This window comes from Lagenorhynchus albirostris, chromosome 15, assembly GCF_949774975.1.
Source record: "Lagenorhynchus albirostris chromosome 15, mLagAlb1.1, whole genome shotgun sequence".
In the NCBI taxonomy this organism is placed as follows: domain Eukaryota; kingdom Metazoa; phylum Chordata; class Mammalia; order Artiodactyla; family Delphinidae; genus Lagenorhynchus; species Lagenorhynchus albirostris.
Genome location: NC_083109.1, coordinates 53,069,314 through 53,096,925, shown reverse-complemented (window position 1 = coordinate 53,096,925; position 27,612 = coordinate 53,069,314). Strand labels below are relative to the sequence as shown.

Genomic DNA, 27,612 nt, shown 5'->3' with positions numbered 1-27,612 from the left:
AAAGTGTCCCCACCGTTGAACCCTTTTCTGAGTAAAACTTTCACAGATCCTCAATATATAAAACCGGTAATAAATTCCTATTAAAATAAATACTTCATTTCTATTGCTCTTTTATCTTAGTTATTAAAAAAAAACTCAAAAAGTAGGAAAACTCCAGAGCACTCTGAGAATTAGAAAACCACGGGACCACATGGACTTTAAGGGTCTTTGTGAGATGGTCACAGGGACTCTGCCCTGGAGAGGTGCGCTGCTGGAACGGGACCAGCAGTATTGGGAGCACATGAGGGGCTGCCAGGGGCCATCGAGAAGGATGACATCACACCAGGAAGGAGCGAGGCAGCTGTCAGAGTCCATTTTATTGAGTGCAGTAGCATTTCCACAGGTCAGAGAAGACAGGCCATGGGCAAACAGACCCCACTCAGGTTTCTGCTTGAGAGGCATGAGGACTGGCTACCCAGGACAGAGCTCGCAGGGCCTCTGAGGCAGGGTGCAAGCCTGGCTTCTGCCCCCTTCCTGGCCCCTGCCCCCAGGAGAGGTCCTGCAGAAGAGCAGCCACATCTAGGGAGCCCCCCTGACCCCAGGGCTATGGGAGCCTGAACTTGCTAGCTACTCCACTCCCAACAGGGGAAAGATACCCACCTAAATGCCAACATGACGAGGAAGAGCAGAGGGAAAGAGCCTTGGGGTCAGAGGTGTGGGTGCCCCAGCAGCAGAGCTGGTTCCAGAGGCCCAGGCTGGCCCGCTGAGCTGCAATGGTGGCTCCTGCTGCCGTGGCCTGGGGGCTGCAGGGAGGGTGGGCCTGCACCCAGGTCAGCATTTGGCCCACAGATGGGATGCTGACAGGCAAAGGCTTTAGCATCTGGCTTTTATTGGCTGCTTGTTTTCTCAAGCCCAGCATTAAAAAAAAGTCACCTGAGGTGGTAGTTTGGTCGTGGGTGGAGGTAAGGGCAGGCCAGTGGTCAGGAGGAGGGCGCCAGCATGGGTGGTGGGTCCTTCACATGTAGTACCAGGCCAAGAGGCCGGCAGCCAGGGCCATGCTGGCAGCCAGGATGAACTGGAGGCTGGGCTTGCTCAGTACAGCTAGGACTGTTCGGAAGGGGCAGCTGCTGCCCTCCAGGGCACCTGCACGGCAGCACCAACAAGGGACATGGCATCAGCGGGGGACACGGACACAACCACCCTGGGGGGAGCTCAGGACACACGAGACCTACCTTTGTCTTGTTTAGCAGCGTAGTAGGGGCATTTCCGCACATCTCCTTTCCCATCGTGCACAGGGAGCCCGTCCTCCAGGGTCTCTTTGGCCAGCAAGGAGCCAGCCTGGTCCAGTTCACTGAATATCTGCAGGTGCAGAGGATCGACAGCCATCACTGGACTGTGTATCCTCTGTTTTCAAAGAAAAATCTCTCTCCCCCGGACACGGAGCTGGAGCAGGCGAGGCTTGCTCAGGAGTGCAGAGCAGCAGCCCCAGTCCATGCCCCACCGCCGAGCTCTGGGAGGTGTGGCCGCGCCTGTGCTGCCCAGACTGACAGCCCACAACTGAAACTACCAGGGGACAGATAGGAGAAAGCAAAAGCGCTGCCCCAAGACACTGTGTGAGCACTGGTACTTCCCTACTTCCAGCCACTGGGTATTTTTAGCAAGAAACAACAGAAAAGGAGGAACATGGGAGAATGAGGCCCTGACAGGGCTGATCTAGCCTAAGTGGCCCTCAGAGGCCTGCTGAGATCAGACTAGAGGGCTGCCTAGAGGGCTGCCAGGCCTGTGGTCAGGCTGGCGCTTCACCACCTCCCGTGGCAACTTTCTGGTGCTGAGGGCTGGGCCTGGGCTCTGGACACAGAATCAGCCTCCCCAGACTTGGGCCCATCTAACAGCTACTTGTAAACTGAGTCATTCTCACTCTCCTTGGTTCTCTCCCTGAACTTATCAAGTAGGGCTTCTCATAGCAATCCTTGCTAAAAAGGGGGAAACCCATTCCTTAAGACCAGGATCCTGGGGTGAGAGGGAGGGAGATGGCTCTCTCCTTCCCAACCCCTCAATGTGCTGGGGACTCGCCTTCCCAAAACACAACACACAGGCTATCAAACAAGGCAGAGCTATGACTGGATTCGTGCTTTCTGGCCTGTTTGGTCCCTTGACTTTCTCTCGGGCAGGCTGTAGCTCCTGTCCTAGTGCACTGATGCCCATTTGGGCAGCCCCTCTGTCCTAGTGCACTGATGTCCATTCAGGCAGACCCACAGCGGCCCCCCGCGGTCAGAGGCCCTTTCCCGCCTGACCCCTGGCAGTACCTGCATGTTGTACTCGAAGGCCTTGTTGGCCTCCTCCACAATCTTCTCTTTGGTCTTCAGGTTCAGGTCCAGGGCGTTCATCCTGGCCCGGTAGAACTGCTTGAACTGCTGTGCATTGTCCACATTCTCAAACAGGTAGAACTGGGTCCCTTCCCCTGTGCTGGGGAGTTTCAGGGCCCGCTGGGCCACCTTCTTCAGCACCTGGCCCCCTGAGAGGTCCCCCATGTAGCGGGTGTAGGCGTGGGCCACCAGCAGCTCTGGTTCATTCTGCCCCACGCAGTGGATCCGCTCCACGTACTTTCGGGTGGCCTCGGAGCACTGCACCTGCTCCTCCCAGTCCTCACCATAGAAATACTCCATGTCCTTGATCAGCGCCGCCTTCCGGTGCAGCTCCGAGGGGAAGTACAAGGGGGCAAAGGCCGGGTGGTCCTTGTTCCGGTCCATCTCTTCCTCAAGTGCCGAGTATGTGAAGTACAGTGCAGTGGTGGCCAGCTGCCGAGGGCGATGGGGAGACCATGGGAAAGGGAGACCTTGGCCAGCAACTCCCGAGCCCACTGCCCACACTTCTGAGCAGCTGTAGACAAAAGCTCGAGTAGCACCCCCCTCCATTCCCCAAAGGCCTACTTTTATACAGTGAATTATTTCACATGTGCAGGAAGCTTTTGTTTCTTAAAGGAATGACACTGTGAATTCTTTGGAACATGGATCACTTCCTTTACATCACTATGTTATTCCACTTAAGACATGAAACCACAGCCTCGCTGAGAAAGCATGTAGTATGGAGAAAGGCTCTCCAGGGGGGCTTCCTCATGGGACTAAGGCCCCCAGCCCGACCCAGTCCATGACCTAGGGCACAAACCTTAAACAGCTCCTTCCTGATGTTGCCTTTCAAGAAGTCCTTGACAAACTGGGTGTTTTCTGCCCGGTCATGCGCTTCCTTGGTCCCTTCCTTCAGGAGCTCGGAGAGGTCCGCCATCCTATGGAGAGAGCATGCATGTGTGTATTAGCCCTTCCCAGCTCTAGGCTGACCTCTTGCTGAGCTAGAGGCAGAGGCTGCTCAGAAACTTGATTCCAGCCTCTTACCAAGAAGCACAGGGCAGGCAGACGTGAGTCTGCTCCAAGGACTTGGGAGATACTCTGGATGACTGTGACCTACTCCTCCACAGTATCCGTGTCTCTCTGAACCACCCAAATGAATGACGCTTTGCTTCTGTGGCCCCCTAGTGCCCGAACAAACACACCACAGCGTGTGCTGGCTTCAGGGAACAGACAACCTTTGGGAATGTCTCTCCTGGAATCCACACCACTGAGAAGGACTGACCATGCATCTCCTGGGGTGGCCCTGCTGCTTTCCTCCCACCTTGGACCCACAGTGTCTTCAGGATTACATGTGGCTGGGTCCAGGAGCAGGAGGATGCAAATGAGATCAAGGCCGGGGAGGTTAGAGCCAGGACCTAGGTTTGTGCTGCTTAACAAAATTATGCAGGATGGAGTGGTGCTGACAGATGCCAGTAGCCAGTACCAGACAAAGTGGAGAACGCACCGAGTAGGGGCTCACGTGCGTCCACACAATCATCTACTAGAGCGAGAAAAACCTGACCTCTCGAAGCCCAGCCTCTGTTGGCTTCTTTAGGAGACTGGCTCATATCACTCATGTGCTGACAATAGTTTATTATTAGCAATTATTTCAAGATATAAAAAAAAACTTTGCTGGAACTCTACTCACTGCTCTGTGGTGACCTAAATGGGAAGTAAATCTAAAAATGAGTGGATATATGTATAACTGATTCACTTTGCTGTACAGCAGAAACACAACATTGCAAAGCAACTATACTCCAATTTAAAAAAAAAAGAATATGTGAGATATATATATATATAATACATACATGCACATATATGGAATGGAATATTACTTAGCCACAAAAAATAATGAAATAACGCCTTTTGTAGCAACATGGATGGACTTGGAGGGCATTATGCTATGTGAAATCAGAGAAAGACAAATACTAAATTCCACTTACATGTGGAATCTAAAAAATACAACAAACTAGTGAATATAACAAAAAAGAAGACTCACAGATATAGAGAACAAGCTAGTGGTTACCAGTGGGGAGATTGAAAGGGGGAGGGCAATATAAGGGTGGGGGACTAAGAGGTACAAACTACTATGTATAAAATAAGCTACAAGGATGTATTGTACAACTCAGGAAATATAGCCAATATTTTGTAATAACTATAAATGGAGTATAACCTTTAAAAATTGTGAATCACTATACTGTAAACCTGTAACTTATATAATATTATACATCAACCATACTTTGATAAAAAATAAATATTCAGAAAAAAAAAAAAAAGAACTTTGCCAATGACAGGGCTACAAGGACAGGCTAAGAACAGTGAAGAACAGGCCCAGGTAACTAGAGGCTTTGAGTGAACTGGTCCTCCCCAGTAAGGAAAGCCCTGAAGTTAGAGTTGCTCCCACATTCGAGGGGGTGGGAGACACTGGAAAAGGTGCCAGCTTTGCCTCTGATTACCCTTTCTCACCCCAGATGACAAAACGCTTAGAATTTTAAGAAGAAAAAAGGACCAGGAATATCATCAAGTTCCACTATTCAGCATTCCTAGCAGTGCCCGTCCTGCCTCCTCGTATGATGGAGGTGACGGTGAGAAGGAGCGGGCAGAGCGCTGAGCAGCCCAGGGTGCCATATGCTGTCTCTTCAGTGCCAGCCTGGCGTCCGGGAACCACAGCAGCATGACTCTGACCACACCTGGTGCCTCCAGCACCTAAAGCCAGGTGTGCTGGGCATGGCAGGCCCTGGGCCCACCTGACTCAAGATGGCCAGCCCCCATCGCTCACCTGGTGTGGTTTTCTTTTTCTGGGGCCCCAGAGCTCTTTTTCTCTGGCTCATCCACCCCCTCTGAGGTCTCCAGTTCCGCTGACATCGTTGCGGGGTGTGGTTCTTGCTGCTCTCACTACTCTGGTCCTGCAGAGACATGAGGAGTAGGTGATGCGGTGCCCATGACAGTCACGTCCCCCAAACACCTGCTGGCTCTGCTCTCCCCTGAGCAACATAAGCAAAGAGTCACCCACGTGCCTCAGGAATGTTTTTGTTAAAAATAAAGCTTTGCCGTTACTGGGACTATATCTACATATGGACAAAACATGGACAGTGGTGACAGTATTGCACTGATGCTGAACTTGCTGTTTTTTATAATTGCACTGTGGTTAGTTAAGAGAACGTCCTTGTTTTAGGAAACACATACTGAGGTATTCAAAAGTAACGGGGCATACTACCTGCAACTTATTGTCAAATGGTTCAGAGACAGAGAAAAAGAACGCGCGTGTGCGTGTGTGTGTGTGTGTACAGGCACGTACATGGAGGGGGGAGCACACACAAGTAAAGCACATGAGGCAAAATGCTGATGGTAAATCTGGATAAAACGTACACAAGAGTTCTATGTACTATTCTTACAACTTTTCTGTATTTCTGAAATTATAGCAAAATTAAAAGTTATCCAAAACATAAAATAACAAAGAAAACATCATTTTAAAAAAAAGAGCAGTGCAGCAGCTCTCGGTGCGGCAGCAAGCTCATCTAAGCCAGTCCAGCCTACCTGTTAAAGGCAGGTGGCCTTGTGCAGAGAAGCACACAAAGTGGAACGTCAAGCCAGGCCATTCAGAGCAGCTCTGCTTTAAAGCAGAGCTGCTTGAAAGGCCCCTGAAAACCTGCATCAGCTACACTGAGTCACCACGCAAGCAAACTGTCCCCAGCCCACTCCAGACTCTGCCCGGCTGATGGAAATAACAAGTTAGCCAATCGGTGCCTGCTGCTTGCTGCCACGGCTGAGCCTTCCTCAGCCAGGGAGATACGGTCCCAGAACACAAGCTCACCCTCCACTCCGGCAGTGCAAAGGGGTGGGAGCCCATCTGGGAACTTTCCAGATGAACAGCAGCACAGCTGCACCAACAACTAACAAAGTAACGCAAGACCAGGGCTACCAACTCAGGCCAAATCAAGCCAAGAAAAGAAGAGACCTTAACTTTCTACCTCAAGCAGCATCTACTTACTGAGCATTACTGAGCTCTACCCAGAAATCGGTACTTCTTTGTTCAAGCAGAACAAAGAAGTACAAGAAATGGTCTTTGAAAGGTATAAAGAAGGCATAAAGGTCCCTGAAAGGTATAAAGAGTAAAAAACAACCTCTATCTCACCCCACAGATACAACCAGTTAGTATTTTGCTAAATATCCTGAGTTTTCTCTAGATAACATCTTCTTTGTTATCTTTGGGGATATTATAAGGCATGGTTTTGCTCAGCAGGATCTTTCTGAACCTTCTCTCACCTTTAGATTTAGTATTTATACAATCGGATTAATGACAGGAAGGATTAAGTGAAAATACGGAAGCATAGTGCCTGCCATTTGGTAAGCACTCAGTAAATATTAGATATAATGGTTTGTACTTGCCCAAGAACACTTAGAAAATAGCAGAAAGTTAAATAAGCCAGACAAAGCATGGTACCATTTCCATGCACAATCTTTAAAAAAAAAGGTTCAGTTCATAGAACACAGTGGAATGGGGGCTGCCTCGGAGTGGGGGCAATGGGTAATGCCTGGTAAAAGGGTACAAATTTTCAGTTTGAATAAGGTCTGAGAAGCTAATGAATAGCATGGTGACTATAGCTGATAATAGTGTACTGCGTAACTGAAATTTGCTAAGAGAATAGATCTTCAGTGTTCTCACTTAAAAAAAAAAGGTAGGGGCTTCCCTGGTGGCACAGTGGTTAAGCATCTGCCTGCCAATGCAGGGGACATTGGTTCGAGCCCTGGTCTGGGAAGATCCCACATGCCACGGAGCAGCTAAGCCCACGCGCCACACGTACTGAGCCTGCACTCTAGAGCCTGCAAGCCACAGCTACTGAGGCTGCAGGCCACAACTACTGAAGCCCGTGCGCCTAGAGCCTGTGCTCTGCAACAAGAGAAGCCACCACAATGAGAAGCCCGTGCACCGCAACGAAGAGTAGCCCCCGCTCACCACAACTAGAGAAAGCCCGCGCGCAGCAACGAACACCTAACACAGCCAAAAATAAATAAAATAAATAAATTTATTTTTTTAAAAAAGGTAAATATGTGAGGTGATGGATGTGTTAACTTAATTGTGGGGATCCTTTCACAATGTATGCATATACCAAATCATCACGTTGCACACTTTAAACAATTACAATTTTGTCAATTATAACTCAATAAAGCTGAAAAGAAGAGAGAAAAGAAACAGCAAAATAGGGCTTCCCTGGTGGCGCAGTGGTTAAGTCCGCTTGCCAATGCAGGGGACACAGGATCGTGCCCTGGTCCGGGAGGATCCCACATGCCTCGTAGCAGCTGGGTCCGTGGGCCATGGCCACTGGGCCTGCACGTCTGGAGCCTGTGCTCCGCAACAGGAGGGGGCGCGGCGGTGAGAGGCCCGCGTACCGCAAAAAAAAAAAAAAAAAAAAAAAGAAACAGCAAAATATAGAAAATGGGACCTTCTTTTGACTCCAAATTAGATACACTCTTCTCTATCAAAGTGTTGGTGACGGTATGGTGCAGACCATCAACAACAGACGGGATCTGGGGTGGGGGAGAGGAAGTGCCTCTAGATCAAGCAACAGTATGAACAAAGCTAGAAACTGGACAGTCCACAGAGATGGTGAAAGGCTACCCAGCTATGTGTCCTCTTTCTGAGGGGTCGAGGTAGACTCTGCCAACTGTGGAATAAGCCCCACATAGCTTCCCCCAGCTTGTTCATACTGACCCAACTTTACAGACTTCTTTTTTGGCCACACCGCGCGGCCTGCGGGATCTTATGGGATCTTAGTTCCCTGACCAGGGATGGAACCCGGGCCCTCAGCAGTGAAAGTGTGGCGTCCTAACCACTGGACCACCCGGGAATTCCCCAGACTTTTAAGAAAGAACATCTGAGCTCCACTCCCTTAGGGACCCTGAGAGCCACAATTTGTCCCCAGCTGCTCGGCACTCAGACTGCAGAGAGAAGAGGGTGCTGAGATGAGAGTTCTAGGCTTCCCACAGGAGGGAGCTGCAGTAAAAGGCCCCAGAGGCTCTAGGCAGGTGCACGGCCACACTGAGGACACGCCCCAGGCACCTGAGGACTGCAGCCCGCATGCTGCTTACAGGAAAAAACTAAAATCAGGCAAAGACAAGAACAAATGCCATTCGGTTGCCTAGGTTGCCAACTGCAGTAACTTAGGTAAATTCCTCCACCTGATCATCATGCTGCACAGCAGTGATTGTATGAGCGATTAAATCTGACCATTAACTGTTTTACTTGATAACTGCACATTCTGGGAGGTGTAGTCACTTGAGCAACAAGGCTTCTGCTTCTCTTAAAAACACAGAGGAAGGCAAAGCCAGTTTTCCTCCAGTGCCCGTCTTGGCTTTTTTTTTCTCAGCAGCACTTTATTTGTGCCAGTCCTCCCTCAGGCACACCCTCCGCCCACGCTCTTCAACCTGGTCCTGCCCAACAGCCCCTAATTCCTTCCTCCCAGCTCTCAGGAGGCCCGACTCTGCCCCCAGGGGCATGGCCACAGCTGTCTGCTTCACTGCTGTAGCTCCAGGGCCCCCAAAATAACAGGCTCTCCATAAACACATGTTGAACAACAAATCCAAAGGAATGAAGGTGGGTGTAATGCGTGCCGCCAACAGCAGGCATCTGTGGCCAGCAAAGCGCACTCTGCGGTCCACTACTTCAACAGGTTCTAAACTCAAAACATGGTTTAAGGATTTTGCTTTGAAACAAGGACAGATACCAGCTTATTCCATCCCAGTGGCAAGAATACTGAGTCCTGGAGTTTTTACGCAGGCTAAAAACTCCATCTGGCAGGGAAGGAGAACATTCTCAGCAAGGCTCAGTTAGTACATTCAACCCACACAGGCTCGGTGCCAGGAAGAGGGCTGTGTCCATTCCTGAGGCCTGGCCACTGTTCCTCAAGGGAGTGGCCTGGGGTGCAGCATTCAGGAGCCACCTTGCACGTCAGAAACAGAAATCACTTCATTCTCTGAAAAGCTACATGGCCAAACTTGGTCAGGCTGACTTCTACACTCAAATCCTTTTTTCTTTGTAGGAACCACTGTAATCCCTAGAAAATCAGAGGCCAAATCATAAATGTGGAACCTTTCTAGACTTCAACCTCTTGTTATCAACAAGAAGCTGCCCCAACCCCCCCAACAAAAACACAAAACCAGAAAGATCCCAAAATATTCCACTGTGGGAAATACACTTCAAGAAGTATTAATAGTAATCAAAATGATAAGTAGCCATACTATGACATTTGAAAAAAGTCACACAGTCTAACAATACAGGGCAGGGCTACTCAAACAACAGTAAACAATGGAATCCTGGCACCACAGCAACAAGTTGACGGGCTCTACCCCTGCATAAAGAAGTCTACATAAACTTCTTTGTTAAAAAAAGGCCCCCAAACACTGACTACGACTATCTACAACTAAGTATACTGATGGTGACAGGAAGGGAATTTGGAAAACTATGAATACTTGTTATTTGTTGGACTTTTTAGCTAACTGGCTCCTTCTTTCATATAAAGTGGCTCAATTCTCTTGAAAGGGGGGAAGGAAAGGCATGGGAGGAGGGAGAGAGAGAGCAATTGGACCAAGGAAACCAGCTAAGACCCTGTACTGTACCAAGTAGTCACCAGGAAGTCCCCTGGGCCATTTACTTTGCTCTTACTAATTCTAGAAAGGTCGATCTGCCCTCTCTCTTCTACTTCCAGAAAACTGTGACTTTCTGTTTGTAAAATCTACTTCCATAACTCCATAATTCCTGTACTCCTAGCTGTTTACCCGATCACTACTGGTTTTCACTCCCACTCCCACACCTGATCTGAGAGAAGCGGCAACAATGTCCCGATCACCAATGTTCCCTCCTGTGGACCTGGCCCAGCAGATCCACAACACTCATTTCAAAGCCTCTGCCCTGGTAAATGACAGGCTCAATCAAGACTCTAGGGCTTCTGAAAAAACAGTCATGTTCAAAGACATTAAATCCTCCTCCATAGAGACTCACATCAGCAAATCTCAGGTCAGTCAGCCTGGGACACGGCTGCCAGACGGAAACACAATCACCACTCCTTCCCCACCTGGTGATCCCAAAAGGCACAGTGGAGACTTCATCCGTAACAATTCTTTTTTTCATTCCCATTCTTCTTCTTTGCCCTGGAAAACCACAAGTGAGGGAAGGGGGCAGGTTGCTGAGCTTGGCCAGAACTAGAGAGGAAGGAGCGGGGAACGGGGAGGAAAGGCAGGCAACCAGCTCCCTGAAATGAGAACAGTTCTCCTGCTTGACTGGAATTGACAGTGACCAGCTATCAGCTACCGCAACTCATGGGATGCCCACAACATGAGCTAGTGCTGTTTTCCCACATACACAGAGGAGGAAGCAGCCAGACGGAAGGTGAGTGGCTGCTCCCTCCCTACCGAATGGCTTCCTACTGGGCACCAGAAGTCCCTGCCTGCCTCCTAGAAGGCTGTTGGCGGCTCAGAGTTCACTCCGGTCTAGAAGTGGCGTCACATTTATAAGAGATGATTATTCTTCATCTTCCACAAGTGCCATCGGCCTGTTTCCCACCCCATTAAACTATAAGCATCCTACAAGACAGATCAAGACTCCCTCATACTCTGAGTTTCTCAGAGTCCAATACCATGTTCCAAATCATGTACAGCACAGCACCCTGAGGAGTCTCCAACCTGAGCTGTAATTGTTGCTGATGCATGAATGAAATGCCTACTGACAAAGCTAGCTAAATGAAGGGGGCGGGTGAGGGGTGACAATAAAATATGGATTAAATTCTAAAATACCAAGTAAAATAATAAAAAAATTTAGTTGGGTACTACCTCTCTGAATTAAATGGTATGAAATCTGGTTTTATTTTTCTTCAAATCTGACTCCTTCCCTCCCTCCTTCCCTCCTTCTCTCCTTCTCTCTACCTCCACCCCTCTTTCTCGTGGTCTGGTTTTTTTCTAACTAATGACTTGTTTATAATTCCCATGCCTCTGAGCTGGCCAAGGCCATTCTCACCTCACAGGGCCCAGCTGGGCTGTTGCTTTCATTTAGGAGCCAGTGTTGTTTTTTCTGCTGCTCCCCCAGAGTCCTCTCCCAGGGCTCCAGCAGCCCAGGGTCTCCCCCATAGTCCCTGCCCCGGGCTGCTCTCCCCACATCAGAGGTGGACACTGACTCCCTGGGTCCCTCTGACAGCACCACACAGGCCCAGTCCCACATCCTCTCTCCCCTTGCCCAGCAAGGCTGCTCCTCACCCGCGGGCCTGTGAGGGCAGGCGCCTCAGCAGGCTCTGACTCCTTTTCTTAGCCAGTACTGCTGGTAATGAGGCCTCTGGTTTCTTCTGTCTCAAGGTGCCTCTGGTCATTGGTGCAGCCTTCTTCCCACAGCCCATGGAGATGTGTTTGTGTGTTTTCCACTCTTCTGGCTGAACTAATACCTTTCAACTGTATACATCTTTGTCTATGATCTCACCCCACCCACATATTGTGACATTCAGGAGGGTCATAGTTAAAAACGATGCATCACCTGTCACAGAAACCATGTACAATATGTGCCCCATAAATGTTTTCAGATGATAAACACAGAATACAAGAGTCCAAGACACCCCCTTTCCTGGACTATAGGATTTGTTCCTTCTCTACATCCCCTTTTCACCTTTAAGTGAGAATACCTGTTTCTGTTGAACAATCCCATAATCAGGCCAAGTCAATTCTTAATGGTGCCACATACTCCTATCAGGCAAGCCTCAGCAGATAAAGAAATGGGTTGTTGTGCTTGCTTCGGCAGCACATATACTAAAACTGGAACGATACAGAGAAGATTAGCATGGCCCCTGCGTAAGGATGACATGCAAATTTGTGAAGCATTCCATATTTTTTCCAATAAAGATGTTAAAAAAAAAAAGAAAGAAATGGGTTGCTTACTCATCATGCAAGTTCTTTTCTGAATATCTGTCTACACAAAACGAGTAAATTCTAACATCCTCCTTCTAACCCTATATATGATCTGGGGAACAAACAATGCTAGGGCTACTGTGGAGGGAGAGGGAGAAGGAGAGAGGAAGCCAGGGGGCAGGAAGGTGCATCTCTTCAGAGCTTCCAAATCTCTCCAGCTTTCTCCATTTTTCACCTGTAAAATGCAATGAATACCTGCCCAGCATTCAACAAAAGACTATTACTAGGATCAAACAGGATAATGACCATGAAACCACTTTATAACAAATGTTAATGTTACAAAAAGAATTGAGAATGAACTCAGAACTGTTTACTAGCTGGTCTACCCTAGAAGACACTCCTGGTGAGCTTTTTTCAGACCGTGCTAGGACACCAGGAAATTCTCAACAGGGGGAAGAAGCCCTGTTCCCGGATGCAACGTGGAAATAAACTTGCTCTCCTCAGCACTGTTTAAAATCCAGTATTTATAAGCGTAAACCCTGCACCAAGGGCCAGTTTTGCACCCCAGCTGACATATGGATATGAAGAGGAGGTGCAACCTGTTTTCTGTAGCAAACAGCCTTGACTGTCCCTGCACTGCTCCCAGACCTCAGGGAGGGCTGGAATGATGCAGGGGAGGGGGGAGCTCAGTGGACCTGTCAGTTTACAGGGGCCACTTTTGGGCTCCCACTTACTGTTGATTATTGCTCTAGACCCAGCTCACCTTCAGGAATGGAAAGGTAGCTGGGCCCTGCACAAAGGGTATGGTCTTTAGAGTTAGAAAGATCTGGGTTGGAGTTCCAATGCTTAGTAGCTCCATGGCTATAGGTAAGTCATAACCTTCTGAAGGCTGAGTTTCATCATCCATAAAACTGGGTAACAAAACTCTCTTTGCTCCACATTCTCGAGTGTGCTGTGAGGACTAAATGAGCTAATGTGTGCACAAGTGCTTCATGAAACTTAACGCTGCTCAAATGCTCTCTTGAGAAAGTTGTTGGTGAAAACGGGCAGCTGGGTGATTCTGAAACACTGAGGAAGAATGTGAAATTTGGTGAATCCATAGATAATTCTGGGCAGGTCACACCTGAGGACTTCTGACTCAGCCCTCATCCTCTGACAGTGTCAGGAAATGGGAATTCCTGCTCTTTCTGAGGTGAGACCTGTGACCACTGAAGCTAGAAAATCCACACTGCAGATGCTGCTTGATGCTGGCTAAGTTGGATGTTGGAAGCGGTGCACAGGGTTGACTCAGCTCTTACCCTATGAAGCAGTGATAAGAGGGGCCTCCCAAAACCGTGAGGAAACCACATCACCTAGATCAATACCTTCTGAGTTTCAAGAATAAATGACCTGAGGTCTCTGAACTCTGGTGCTGCCACACCTCAGGAAATCTTACACACAAGCTTCACCCATTTCATTTTGATCACTGGGTGAATTCAATCCCACAGTTCATTGAACGAATGGATGACTATTAACCTCTTGACAAAGAGCAAGTTCAAACAAGGATTCCTGGAAAAGTGGGGAGTCCAGGGACACAAAGCTCTTGCATCAGCTTTACTCAACACACACCTGCATATTTGGGCAACAAGCAACCAGAAAGCAACTAAGGGCACTAGTCTCTTAGTAACCTCAAAAACTGGCGTGATTCAGGAAGTCCAAGACTTCCCTGGCAGGCTTTTTTCACTATGGAGGGGTGGGCTCATCTGTAGCACATTCTAATACAGCTGAGCAAGAATTCAAAAGCAAACACTGGGACGAAACCTGAAACACTGAAAAGAGCAGAGAAGAGGCCAGAAATCTACTGCTGCTGGCACCAAAGACGCCACTTCCTACTACAAATGAAATAAATACAAGACCTGCCCTTGTTCCCTGAGTGCCACTGGGTCTCAGGGCTGAGAAGACAAGACTCTTTAGTCCCATGAGAAGGACCTGGAGGGATAGGGGCTGAAGTACTGACTGAATTCTAAAATGGTTAGGTTGGGATTTTATAAGAACAAAGCCTAGGCACCAGACATCTACAGGGCTGGTTGTAACAGAGTAAATGCTGGTGGGTCATCTCCATCAAACAAAAATCATTCCAACTTTGGAACAATCTTGAAAGCACATGTCCTGTGGGTTAAGTGATCAGCCACATTTCCTTTCACTCAGGTGCAACAACTGTCACCTGTGACTTCAGCTTCTCTCATAAATGATGACTACAAATAGCATTTGGGAGTTGAGGGAGAGAGTGGATGATTAGGATGCTTCTGCTGAATTTCCATTTTGGAAAACCTAGAAGTGCTATGGGCTCCCAGGTAATTTCCTCTGTACAGACAGGATCAACAGAACCTAAGCAGCATCCTTGCAGGGACCAAAGGCCCTCAAGTTCACCCAAGAGAGGGTGGTGCAGAGGAAGAGCACCAGACTAAAGTCTAACAGATGTGGACACACCAGACTAAGTCACTTTCGAGCAGAATCCCATGACTATGAAGGAACTAAGATCAAGAGAATTAAGTAATATGGCCAAGGTCACTCAGAGTAAACAGTCGAGCTGGGACCAAACCTGAGTCCTTCTGAATGCAAGGTGATTCCTCCTGTGTCCCCAGCTAACCCTCAGTGGTACATGAACGTGAAATTAGTAGGGTGTCATGACAGACTACTAGCAACATGGAAACTGAGGTTATATTACACTGCATTTACGCTAACAGTGGAGGGGTTTGCTAAACCACTGAGTGCCATTTGTTTTTTTAGTATGAAAAGTGAGCTCAGTCCTATGATTTCTGAGAAGTAAATGCTCAGGCTCCCATTTGAAGATTCAGAAGCTGCTGCTGCCCATCCCCACAACTCTCATCTTGGCTCACTCAGAATACAGGGCAACCCGAGAAGGTTGTCCCCTGGCGAGCCCTACTTTTGTTGACTAACACGGCAGGCCAAGGCTGGAGATGGTTGGTCCCAAGGGGGAGGATTGAGACTCCATTCCCCGACCCCCGCCACCACTCAGTGCCTGGAAGGAAGCAGCCAGATCTGCCAGGTCTTGGTGGACGATGAAGCCAGAGGCTCTGGGGCATCCCAACACCAAGAGGAAGTCACAATAGAGTCTGCACATTTCTATAGTACCTATTACCATAGTAACTACAGAGAAACAGAAGACCTGGTTTTAAGAATCTGAAAGCGTGTCCTCCATGTGTTAAGTGTCTAAGACCTATTCAGTCCTTTCTGTCTACTGAAAATACATCTGCCTTTGAAACAGTAATGTGATGGATAGGAAGTACATCAACATAAACTTCTTATAAGATTAGCAACTCCACAGGCCAAGGCATTGGTCAATCTAATAATCTAATGAGGTGGCTCCTCTGTCTCACTTTGGACCTGTTTGGGATCTTAACATATTTCCACAGCCTTACAGAGTTAGGTGTCATTCTCAGGCTTTTTCACGACTGCCTAGATTCTGGCAGCAGGGGAAGGGGTGGGTGAAGTGGCGGCAAGGAAACAAGCCCTGACCAAGAACTGGCAACTCCAAGAGGCTGGCCCTGTCCTCACAGGCTTGTGTCTATGGTGGCAGGGGACCAGCAGCAATAGCTACCGGACTTTCTTAGAGTAAGAGGCTCGGCTTTCCCAGCGTTCCCAGCAGGCCCTGCCTCCACTGGAGGAGCAGTCAGGAGCACAGAGTAGGCAGCCTGCTGCCACTCAACTCTCTGGTTCCCTGTATTAATAAATGAGGCAACAGCTCCTAGGAATGGGGGTGCGCAACTGTTTTCCTCCCTCAGTATATCTGGCCTATTTGTACATGGATGAAAATGTCCCCTAGGAGTAGCCAGGAGCTAGAGGGTAGAAAAAATATACTGTAGGTGATGTGAAGTTATCAGCAGTTAGTTGTAACAGCAGCCCTCTCTTCCACTCTAAAAAGCATCTCAGAATGAGAGCTGACTTATAAGGATAATCTTTAACTCAATAAAACTTATTTTTTGAAAGACAAAATATTCAAAAATTTCACTGTTAGTAACAATTTACTTGCAACACCCCTCAAAACCATACTTGAAAGGCAGAAAAATCAAGGTGGCACAGTGATTACTTAGCAAAATGCCCTCAAACTCTTTTTCTAGATACTCTAGGTCTTCATTGAAGCCTTCTCAGATCCAAGGTAAGAGATAACAGATCATCACACATTACTCTACCTGGTCTATCCATGAAATTTCCACAGCCATGTGCATTAGTTTCCTCACCAGGACGAAATGCCCAGGACACAGCCTCCCCATGCAGTAGTCACCGGCAGTAGCTCAGCATCTGTATAAATGTGACTATTAACTTAGATACAAATATAAGTATTTGTATTTCGGTATACATCCTATGACATGCAGACCGAATCCCTCCACCTCAAAGTTTCTGGAAGATGGGCTCAACAAATCTAACAGCAGCCATACGCACAGAAGTCCTATCTGCACAGCACAATGCTAATGTGCTGACAGGACACCAAAGGAGTTGAGGCAATGACTGAATTGCATGATGATCTCTAGAGCTGGCCTATGGTAAGCGCCCAACAAACCTGACCTGAACTAAGCCCAGCCAAGAGAGAATCCACTGCCACACACAGGCTGAGAGGCAGCACAGGGCTGTGGTCAAGGCACAGGCTCTAGTCAGGCAGGACAGAGAGAAAACCCTGGTTCTGCTGCACACCTGCTGGGTGGCCCTCGGCCAGGTACCTCTCTGAGTCTCAGTTTCTTCATCTGTAAGGATAGTAATAACAACTCTGCAACGTAGGTATAAAAATGAGATAATTTACTTATAAAACTGCCATATAGTATGATGCTGATTAATAAACTAAAGAAAGTGTCACTTAAAGTTAACAAATGTTCCTGTATACTTTTAGTTTAAGTTTACTTTTAGTTAAAAACATTTTACAAATGTTCCTGTATACTTTTAGTTAAGAAATGGAAAAACCCCTGTCTCTATGAAAGGCCCTACAGGTAGCATCAAATCTATACTGGGATCACAGACTGAGCTGAATGCTCACTGTGAAGAACCTCTGTTTTCATTCTGATAACACTAGATACCAAGAAAGGAACAGAAAAACCTTGGAATTTCTAGCAAAATAAAATTTGCAAAGGACCTAAAGGAAGATGATCACCAGAGTTCAAATTCTTTTAAGGAGGCTCTGAACATGAGTTAGGTGAAGCCCCTCCATGCCACAGAGGGTCAGGATCGGGGACAGGACATGTTACTGTTTTGTTTCTTTAGAGCAGCTCATCGCTGTAAATAAAAGTTTAGGTAAATGAAAAATGTACTTGAAAATTCTGATTTCCCTTTAGGTCTCTTGCCGATCAATCCCTAACCCAGCAGTTCTCAGATGGGGGCCGTTTTATCCCTCAAGGGACATTTGGCCATGCCTGGAGACATGTTTGGTTGTCACAACTGGAGGATGGGCTGTGCTACTGGTATCTAGTGGGTCTGAGGTCGGTCTGATGCTGCTCAACATCCCACAGAAAGCACAAGTGTGCGCGCGCGCGCACACACACACACACACACACACACACACCAATAACAACAACAATTATCCAGCCCAAAACGTCAACAGCACCAAGGCTGAAAAACCCCGCTCGAACCTCTCATCCCTTCATCAGTTTACAGAGACAAGAAGAGCTTTGTTTTCAGGCTAAGCTTCACACCATCCATCACACCTTCATCAAATATCCTTTACAGAGATTTCTGAGGAAACTGAATTTCCACCAGAAAACAGAAGAGGCTGTAGGTGGGGCAACTTGGCACTGCCCACAGATGACAATGAAAAGGGTCACAGTACCTTCCCGGGAATAGGACTGATTTGTATTTAGATCGCTAGGAGGCAAAACCTTTAAAGTAGGCTCAGTAACAAAGCCAGGCAGAGGTGAAGCCCTGACAGAAATGTGCTCACTGACTTCTTGGAGGAATAGAACATAAAACTGGGAGAAAATCTAATTATTGTTTATCAGTCTGGTGTCTGACTGACAAGTAGGCTAAGGATGAGAACTAAGCTCTACTACCAGGTCTGTGCTAGCTAGCTGTATTACACGACTGCCCTGAACTCCAACATCCTCATTTATAAAATAAGAGGCACTTCTCAGTGAGCTGCAGGGAAGATGGTATTTAACAGGAGGCAGAGCAGGAAAGACTGTGGGCTTCCCCCACCCATTTCAGACAGAGCAGCTCCCCTATTCCTCTGAAAATGGAGTTGTACTGCTTCTAAAAATAAGGTCTAGATAACAATGAGTTGGATGATATTGGAGGCATGATGTTACATTAAGGGCTACCTAAGTAAGCCTTTCATGATCTATTATAGCACTTGTATTCTGTTACAGTATTTATTTGTACACATGTCTTTTTTCCGGATTATGGCTCATTTATCTTTGTCTCCTACAGCCCAACACAGGGTACCTACCTAATCAGGGTTTGCTGAGTGAATAGACAATTTCCAGAATGTAAGGTATTCTCAAAATCAAGGTATTCTCAAAGAGCAGATGACAAAGAGAACATTTAACAGTGAATCCCAGAAATAAGAAAAATGCCTGGCTAGTGAGTAAGCATCTTTGAGCAGTATTTTTACTGCAGAAATTGCTACTGATGGAGGGTGGGGGGTGACACAGACCTTGTAGGGGGACCAAGCACATGATGCTCTGTGCTCAAATAGCTCACTGAAAGAGAAATGTTGCACTGCATTGGTTTTAAACTGGCTTACTGACATTCTACAGATACAGCTATTGACCACACACCTTTTAGATTTTAAGGACTTTGAAAGCCTGATTAAGAGCAGAATACTGCCTTACCTTTTTTTTTTTTTTAAAAGAAATGGATAGGTGGGACTTCGCTGGTGGTCCAGTGGTTAAGACTCTGCACTTCCACTGCAGGGGATGCGGGTTCGATTCCTGGTCAGGAAACTAAGATCCCACATGCTGCGCAGCGCGGCCAAAAAAAAAAAAAAGAAAAGAAAAGAAATGGATAGGCAAAATTTTAACAGTCCAGGTAACAAACGCTTACCAGCACTCCTCCACTCCATGCATGCACAAACCACTGACCCTTCCTGCTGTCCACCTCTGTGAAAACCCTTTATTTTCCCCCAGTTGGCTTTAGAGAAGGGATTTCACAGAATTCTCTTCATGTTCGTTAGTCTAGGGAAGGTGTCAACCTTCTTTTAACATGCCCATATCCTGTCTTTAAGCACATTTTGGAGGAAATACACCAAGGCATTAGGTTATTATTGCAAGGGGGAAAAGCAAAATGCTACAGTGATCGCAATTTACCAAAAATAAAATAAAATTAAAAAAACAGCATTTTGCCACTGTAAAACGAATAACTTCCTGTTCCATGAGGCAGCGTGCACAAAATACATAAATTAAAGATACATGAGGGCTTCCCTGGTGGCGCAGAGGTTGGGAGTCCGCCTGCTGATGCAGGGGACACGGGTTCGGGCCCTGGTCCAGGAGGATCCCACATGCCGCGAGCGACTAAGCCCGTGCGCCACAACTACTGAGCCCACGTGCCACAACTACTGAAGCCCGTGTGCCTAGGGCCATGCTCCGCAAGAAGAGAGGCCACCGCAATGAGAAGCCCATGCACTGCAACGAAGAGTAGCTCCCGCTCGCCGGAACTAGAGAAAGCCTGCACACAGCAACAAAGACCCAACACAGCCAAAAGTAAAATAAATAAATTAAAAAAAAAAAAAAAAAGATACATGAAATGGGTGCCTGTAATTCCCAAGAGGTCTCCAGAACTGGTCAAACATCATTGTCACCACTAATCATTATCGAGAGGAAACTCAAATAGCCCAGAACATCTACTGCTGACTAAGGACCTGATTAGGCAATAATGAATGAATAACTAGGGGTAAAAAAGGTAGACACGATGGGGAGGGCAAATGTCAAGAAAGGAAGAGAATCATGTGCTCCAGGGCTTTGAGAGGTATGCTCACCCCTTTTCTCAAACCAAACCCTACACGGAAGGCTAATACATGGAGCAAGTACAGTGGAGCATCCACAGTTAAAGCAGTCAGGGCGGGTGGGAGGCAGGAGCTCAGCTCCTCCTCCGCCCTCAGGAGCCCTGAGCTCAGCATGCTTTGCTGGCTGTGGTCTGGGGCAGCTAGGGCACTCACTCTGAAACAGACGGTTTCCATTCTCGCCGTGTGTGCTAAGTGACGGCAGCTCTAGGACAGTCTTTTAGGTCTGCATGTCCAAAGCAGCAGAGGGAAGCTGGTCTTGAATTAGGCACTGTTCACAGACCTGCCCAGGGCTCCCTCCACTCTTTCATACCTTGTTTCCAACAGTCTAGTAGTTTCTGAAAAACATCCTGACCTTCCAAAAAGCATGTGATTTCTGTGCCAACTCACCCTCTCCCCAACACTCCTGCTTGGCTCTAGCTCTGTATCACAGACAGGTACACACTCTATTGGCTGCACTTGACTATAAGGTCCCTGAGGGCAGACCTGGAGCCTTACTCACACCAGTCAGGTAAAGGCACTTTAGCTACCCCACTCCTGGGAACCAGATTAGACCACTGTGTATGTGGGAACATGCTGCCCTTTGCATGAACACTCAAGTATGTCCCATGACACTTGATATTTGGTAGAAGGCTTCTTGTTTACAAAGGAATCCTATGGTTTCTGTCTCTAATCTTCCATGGAAATACCTTCTCATCTGAAGATACAAATTCACAGACGTGCAATTCTGAAGATGGGTAGCAAGGGTATTTGTCAGAATATAATAATCATTAGCCTTTTGAAGTTGCATATCCCTTTGAAAATCAGATGAAGACTTCAAACTCTCTCTCCAGAACAATTATATATTTAAAAAATGCTACCTATGCCATTCCAGAGCAACCACAGGCCCCTAAAGTTCACCTGTGGACCGAGAATTCAGGTTAAGAATCCCTATTCTAGATGAGTTACTTTATGAGAGACATTCCTTTTGTGGGTAATATGTTTTTAGTAAAACCCCTTAATGCCTATTCATTAAAGAGGGGTTTCCCCTCCTTCCTTCTTTTCTCTTCCTACTCTGTCTTTTACCTAACCCAGTGGGTCTCATTCAAATTATCATCTTTTCCATTTCTCAGCTCCATACTTCCCTGACCTCACAGAATATTGAGTGTCAAAACAACAATCATAAACCATACAAAGTGAATTTACTGTTTTGCACCTCCTCAAGGTGACTGCCAACCCCCTGTGAACAAGGATTGCTGGATTTGCTGTTGTTTTTGTACATCCCCTCAGTGCCAATAGTCTGCACACCATAGAGGCAAGACATGTGTGCCAAATGGGCAGATAGTTAGCTTCTTTGTCCTTCTACCTGTAGGCATTTGCACTTGAATGTGTTGACTTTAAAATCTGGGCATAAGTCCCGGAAAAGCCACATGCAAAGGGAAGAAAGCATAACCTAGAGCAGCCAGTCACCCCACTTTGTTCCTTCTGGGTCTGCCGGTAAGACTTTTTGCAAACACAAAAAGTGTTACAAAGCAAGACAAACATGACACTGAGCACAGACACTTAGAAATTTTGCTGAGGCTGACAAAAACCCAAGTGTGGCAGAGGAATAGAGTGTTTTTGTTTGTTTTTGTTTTTGAATATTTTGGTTTTTTGGCCCCGAGGCATGTGGGATCTTAACTCCCCAACCAGGGATTGAACCCACACCCCCTGCATTGGAAGGCGAAGTCTTAACCACTGGACTGCCAAGGACGTCCCAGAATAGAGTGTTTTAAAAGTTGTTTTCTAATTAGTGGGATACCTGCTACTACTAAGCAAAGAGGAGGCGTGACTCTCCCCTTGCCTTCCTGTAGAAAATCAAGGGAGTAAAGGTTTAATGCCACTTCATTACGTCTGCTTTTCTCATCTGCCTTCAAACACTACTACCTAGCCCCCACTCCCACCCACACTCAGTTTTGCTCACCGATTGTTCCCCTTCATCTGCCTGCCCTCCTCCAAATTGCCCTGGAAATAGTTCCAGGTGACAACAGCTCCTCTGCAGCAGCTCCTAGTGGTCTTGCCAGAGAGAATAGCAGATCCAGTACTAAGGAAGGCATGTGACATGCCATCTTATCATCAACAAACACTTATAATGCTCATGGGCTCTACGACTACAAAGAGGCCTAAGATGTTCAGGATCTCAAGCAGCTTTCAAATGAGAAAGAGACAGAGAGAAATAGAAAGATAAATGACGTAACAGGTGTATTATAGTATAAATGCTAATTGTGCAGTACAGACAACAGTGCTAAAGATGGAGCCTTATGTTCCAGATTTTCCAGGACAGTTCTGACTCAAATATCCTGTCGCACCAACTCCTTCAGTATACCTGTATGCTCAGACTATGGGTCCCACTGTTTGGCATAATAAATATGATCACCCCAGTGACTGAGGAGGCAGGTCAGCCAACTAGATTAGCTAAAAGCATGATGGCAAATTGTTTTTAATCATGCTAGCACCTTCCCATAGCCCTAAGGTAACTGCGGGATTGAATATAATACAAGACAGTGAAACTTGAGGCTTCCAAGACTGAGAGAGCTCACTGGGAGAAAGGCAAGAAGCTGGGAGTATTGAGAAAAAGTCAGGCTGGCGGGGTGCTAGACACCTGTCTCTTTATGCCATTCTTCCACAAAGCCCTTTTAAAGTTACTGAGAACTATGACAATAATTAGGCTTATGATATTCCTGGGAAGGAAACAAATCTATTCGTGTGACAAAAATTAATTTTTCCCCTAAGTAGAGAGAAAAGAATATCCACTTGCTGGGCCTCTGGCAGAAAAGCTGACCGCAGTCACTGTGTGCAGCAATCCGCCCTTCCTGTCCTCTCTGCTGTCTCCTTCCTCATGTATCCTGTCGCTTACTTCTCTGCCTTCCTACCAATCTATTCCCTCTTCCATCCAGCCTGGGCTTTAGACAAGGAGGCCCCAAACAAGAATCACATGGGAAACTTTAAAAACACAGATTCCCAGGCCCAACCCCAAACTTAGTGAAAGAGAAAAGTTTGGAAACCCCTGTCTTAGATTGAAAAGCAGCATTCAAGGCACTCAAGACTTGAAGGCTCATCAAGAATTAATCTCATTTTTCAGACACAGAAACTGCAGCTCAAGGGGCTAATGTTTTTCTCATGATCAAAAATATACCACAGCTTCCTTTTTGGGGAGAAACAAACCGTTTATTTTTCACTCTTTCTAATATAAATTAGTATGTATTATTTGGATACATATACACACATGTAAAACAACATTGTCTAGTGTTGAATAGCTGTTTGTGAAAATAATGGTTACAAATTGACTAATCAGCTTAATTTTGTACTTAATCCAATCATTTTGAAGTGCAAACAAAAAGTTAGTGTATATGTAGACTTTCAGAGAGAGAGATACTTAAGCATACATTTGAAAAAAGAACCCTCCTCAACATCACATCACTGAACAGCAAGAAGACACGCAATCTGATGCAATTTCTACTCCAAAAGCAGACTAAACAGCCCTTGGATTACTATTAAAATATTTGCTTAAAAGAAATGTATCACATAGGGAAATGCACGTTTGCTAAAAGCCTTTTAAAATTACATCAAAGCAACATTAAAACCTGCTCACTGAGAAGAGCCTCATGAATTTAACTGCTGTTTTGAAATGCCTAGTTAAGGTTTAGAATATTACCTTGTAAGGTCTGACTATAGATGTGGTTGATATGACGACCCAGAAAGAGTTCCTGGCTCCACTGCAGTCAGCCACAATCGCAATTTAGATGCAGTCCTCTGATGGGCTGATTGTAAACATATTCCCTTTATAATAGCTACGCACCTCTAAATCATCTATAGTGAACTACAAAACCATTGTTATTCTTAATGGAAAGACACTGGTCATACAGAAAGGATTTATGAATAAATGTAACTGCATATCCTGTAAACATATGTAACACTGTTAGACCAGACCATCAGTTATGGGCTGCTGTATTTCAGTACTGTGTGTCAGATTTATTAGAAAGTTCAAAAGAATTTAAAGCCAGATGCCTTCATTAGCTGGCTTTACAATGTGTAATATAATGGGAGACATCTTATGGTAAATAAATGAAGTCAACAGGGAAAAGTAAACCTTGGAGTGAACTATCACAGAGCACCCGAGTGGTCACCAGAGTGAAATAACTTCCATATAAAAAACAGGAAGACCCCAGTATAAGCAGTTATATTAACTGTTCCAATTAAAGATATGCCCCCTCCACTCTCTCTCATTGCTGGCAAGAATTAATCAGTAATGGCACTGCTTCTCAGCAGGGAAAAAATACCCTGAGAGATTATTCAGATTACAATAAAAGGAAGAGGGGCTTCCCTGGTGGTGCAGTGGTTGAGAATCTGCCTGCTAATGCAGGGGACACAGGTTCGAGCCCTGGTCTGGGAGGATCCCACATGCCGCGGAGCAGCTAGGCCCGTGAGCCACAGCTACTGAGCCTGCGCATCTGGAGCCTGTGCTCTGCAACAAGAGAGGCCGTGATAGTGAGAGGCCTGTGCACCGCGATGAAGAGGGGCCCCCACTTGCCACAACGAGAGAAAGCCCTCGCACAGAAACGAAGACCCAACACAGCAAAAATAAATTAAATTAATAAGATCCTACCCCGACATCTTCTTAAAAAATAAATAAATAATAAAAGGCAGAGCTTTCGTCCTATACTTTTACACAAACAAACCTAACAGATATAATAAATTAAGTTAAAAGGCAAAAAACCTTCACTGTGTTCAACACAAAAGGAAATGTGACCCAGATCTCTTAATTCTCCCATTAACTAGTATCAGAAAAAGAGACTGCATTAAATGTCTATTTATCACTTTTTAGTTAACTATGGTCAATAATATACAAGGAGGTAATGTATTGTTCAAATCTTTCTCTCCAAGGAGTTACAAACTAAATTCTGAATTTTACACTGAAATATACAATTCCAATTTTCAAAAATATCTTCCTCCTAGAGGAGTAATATTTCAGTTTTTGGTGCAAACCTGATACAGAGCCCAATTATCCTATGAACAGAGCCCAACTATCCTATGAAGAGAGTCAGCTTTTAAAAAGAAACCAAAAAACCAAGGTAGCCCAAAGGTCCCAGCTATTTTGCTTTTCAACAGACTCAAGGAACGGTAAGCCAAAGGCAATGAATACTTTACTTTCTGTAATTCACCTTCTCCTTGGCATTGTCATTTCTGGAGTAGCTCATACTCCTGACTCTGGTGACTCACAGCATATCATCTCATTGGCTCAGGCAAAGGAAAAAAGGAAATCAAGTCAGACAATGGGGGAATCACAGATTTTTCCTCTTCACATAGCCAGTCTGACAAGGTCACTCAGTAAGTGTGTTTCCAAGCTCCCTGGAATTCCCATACCCCCAAGAGTATTTTGGCTTAGGTACTGTATTTGAAAACCTTTCCCAATTTCACCAAGTAAACTTGAAATGCCCAACTGAACTGTTAGCTCTTGGTAAGCTTGTGATGTCTTGTCTTGTGATGTTTCTTGAAAAAAACATAATGAATAAAGCACAGATTTAGGGACTTCCCTGGTGGTGCAGTGGTTAAGAATCCGCCTGCCAATGCAGGGGACCCCGGTTCGAGCCGTGGCCCAGGAAGATCCCACATGCCGTGGAGCAACTGAGTCCGGGCGCCACAACTACTGAGCCTGCACTCTAGAGTGCGCGAGCCACAACTACTGAAGCCCGCACACCTAGAGACCGTGCTCCACAACAAGAGAAGCCACTGCAATGAGAAGCCCATGCACCACAACAAAGAGTAGCCCCCAATCGCCGCAACTAGAGAAAGCCCGCGCACAGCAACGAAGACCCAAAGCAGCCAATAAATAAATAAATATAAAATAATAATTTTTTTAAAAGCACAGATTTACTCATTTATATTCCTTATCCTCCTCCTCGCAAAAGAAAACCTAAAAATTTTAATATGACAGTTAAAATTTTAATCAAAACACCTGGTTAATGCCTAACAGAAATTCAAATACATAAAACCAGTAAGCTCCCTGTTTCCTTCTGCTTGGGAGGGCAGTTTAGGGGAAGAGGGAAAAATGTCTAGTTTAAATAACATAATCCATTTCCAACCTCCATGGCTCTGTTTAGGAAAGAGCATGGGATCTGGGAGCAGACCACCAGGTACAAGGCCATCTGTGCCATCTTCTTGATTGTGGGATGCAGGTTAAATCTCTTAACTCAAGATTCATCATTAAAACCCATTTCACCTGTGGGAAAACTATCACCTCACAGGGTTTTGTTAGGGGCTGAGAGTGAGAGGGCTTCCTGAACTGTAGAGCGCCATAGGATGTTTATATTTTTTCAATCATGCTCCGCCTTGTGTGGTTCACAGAGCCATGAATACAAGACAATAGGATGAACAGCCACAGACCACAACAACCAGTTCATCAGAAGTCATTTAAATGACATGACACAGGCCTTGTGCAAAGACTGTGCAAGGCGGTCCTGGCAGCTTTTACGAGACAATTAATACACCTAGGGCACTGCGCTTATGAGGTGACAAGCAGACTCCCTGCCAGACTAACCGGTTGCCCCTGACGTTGGTCCCTCGCAATCTGGCGGCCGCGGGTCACTCCGTCAGTCAAGACAGTGACTCAAAGGGCCCTACGGACCGAGGTGAGTCAAGAGCAGGAAGGGCAGAGCCCCGGCCCACGCCAACAGCCCAGGCACGGCTCTCCGCCGCCGGGCCAGGTCTGGGTCCTCGCCGGCCCAAGGTGGACAGACGTGCGGGCTGGGCGGCCAGAGGCTGCAGGCCCCGCGGGAACGCCAAGTCCGCCCGCAGCGACCAGGGGGTCACCTCCCCCGGGGCACAACTACGCGAACTCGCGGCTTAGGCCTCCCCGGGCCTCTGAAACGCCGTCTAGGAAGCGGGGTCCCCCCGCTCGGCCCCCACCCCGCTCGCCGCGTTCGCCCCCTCCGGGCCGCCCCCCGCCCCTGGCCCGCCACGGCTCCCTCAAGCGGGCGCTGGGGCGCAGCGGGCCATGGCCGACCGAGCCCAGCTCCCGAGGGCCCGGGCGGGCCAGGCCCGCGGAGGAGCCCCGAGGGAGGGGCGGCAGGGCGCGGACACTCACCGGCCGCGCACACTCACCGGCCGCGGGTCAGGTCTGCTGCCCGTCAGCGCCGAGTCCGCGCGTCACTCAGCGTCTAGCTCAGCGCCGCGGCCGCCGCAGCCTCCGCAGCCAAGCAGGCGGCCCGACGTCCGCACGCAGCGGAGGCGGGGCCTGCGGAGGACACACCCCTGCGGCGGGCAAGTGGCTGCAATCCCAGAACGCTGGTCGGCTGCGGAAGTCGAAAGTGCTTGCGACTGAATGATCCATTCATTAGAGGGGGTGTTTATGAGGACGTCTCGGGG

At 47.1% G+C, this 27,612-nt stretch overlaps 1 protein-coding gene and 1 non-coding gene across 10 annotated transcripts; one reads left to right on the top strand and one right to left on the bottom strand.

The window, feature by feature from the left end:
- Positions 1 to 338: 338 nt before the first annotated feature.
- Positions 339 to 27,474, bottom strand: HMOX2 (heme oxygenase 2). 9 transcript variants are annotated; one of them, XM_060123691.1, is made up of 7 exons: positions 27,349 to 27,474; positions 19,056 to 19,189; positions 5,143 to 5,263; positions 3,145 to 3,262; positions 2,286 to 2,777; positions 1,212 to 1,338; positions 339 to 1,122 (listed from the first exon to the last, which is right to left on the bottom strand). In XM_060123691.1, exons 3-7 carry the CDS (start codon positions 5,226 to 5,228, stop codon positions 995 to 997), a joined length of 951 nt encoding a protein of 316 aa, XP_059979674.1. In that variant the 5' UTR covers positions 5,229 to 5,263; positions 19,056 to 19,189; positions 27,349 to 27,474; the 3' UTR covers positions 339 to 994. The 9 variants fall into 9 exon arrangements, with proteins under 9 accessions (XP_059979674.1, XP_059979672.1, XP_059979678.1 ...); XM_060123689.1 differs by having other exon boundaries at positions 27,332 to 27,472; XM_060123695.1 differs by lacking the exon at positions 27,349 to 27,474 and adding an exon at positions 26,786 to 27,082.
- LOC132506570 (U6 spliceosomal RNA) lies at positions 12,126 to 12,232 on the top strand. Its single transcript, XR_009535892.1, has one exon. It is a non-coding gene; the product is annotated as a U6 spliceosomal RNA (small nuclear RNA).
- Positions 27,475 to 27,612: the final 138 nt, after the last annotated feature.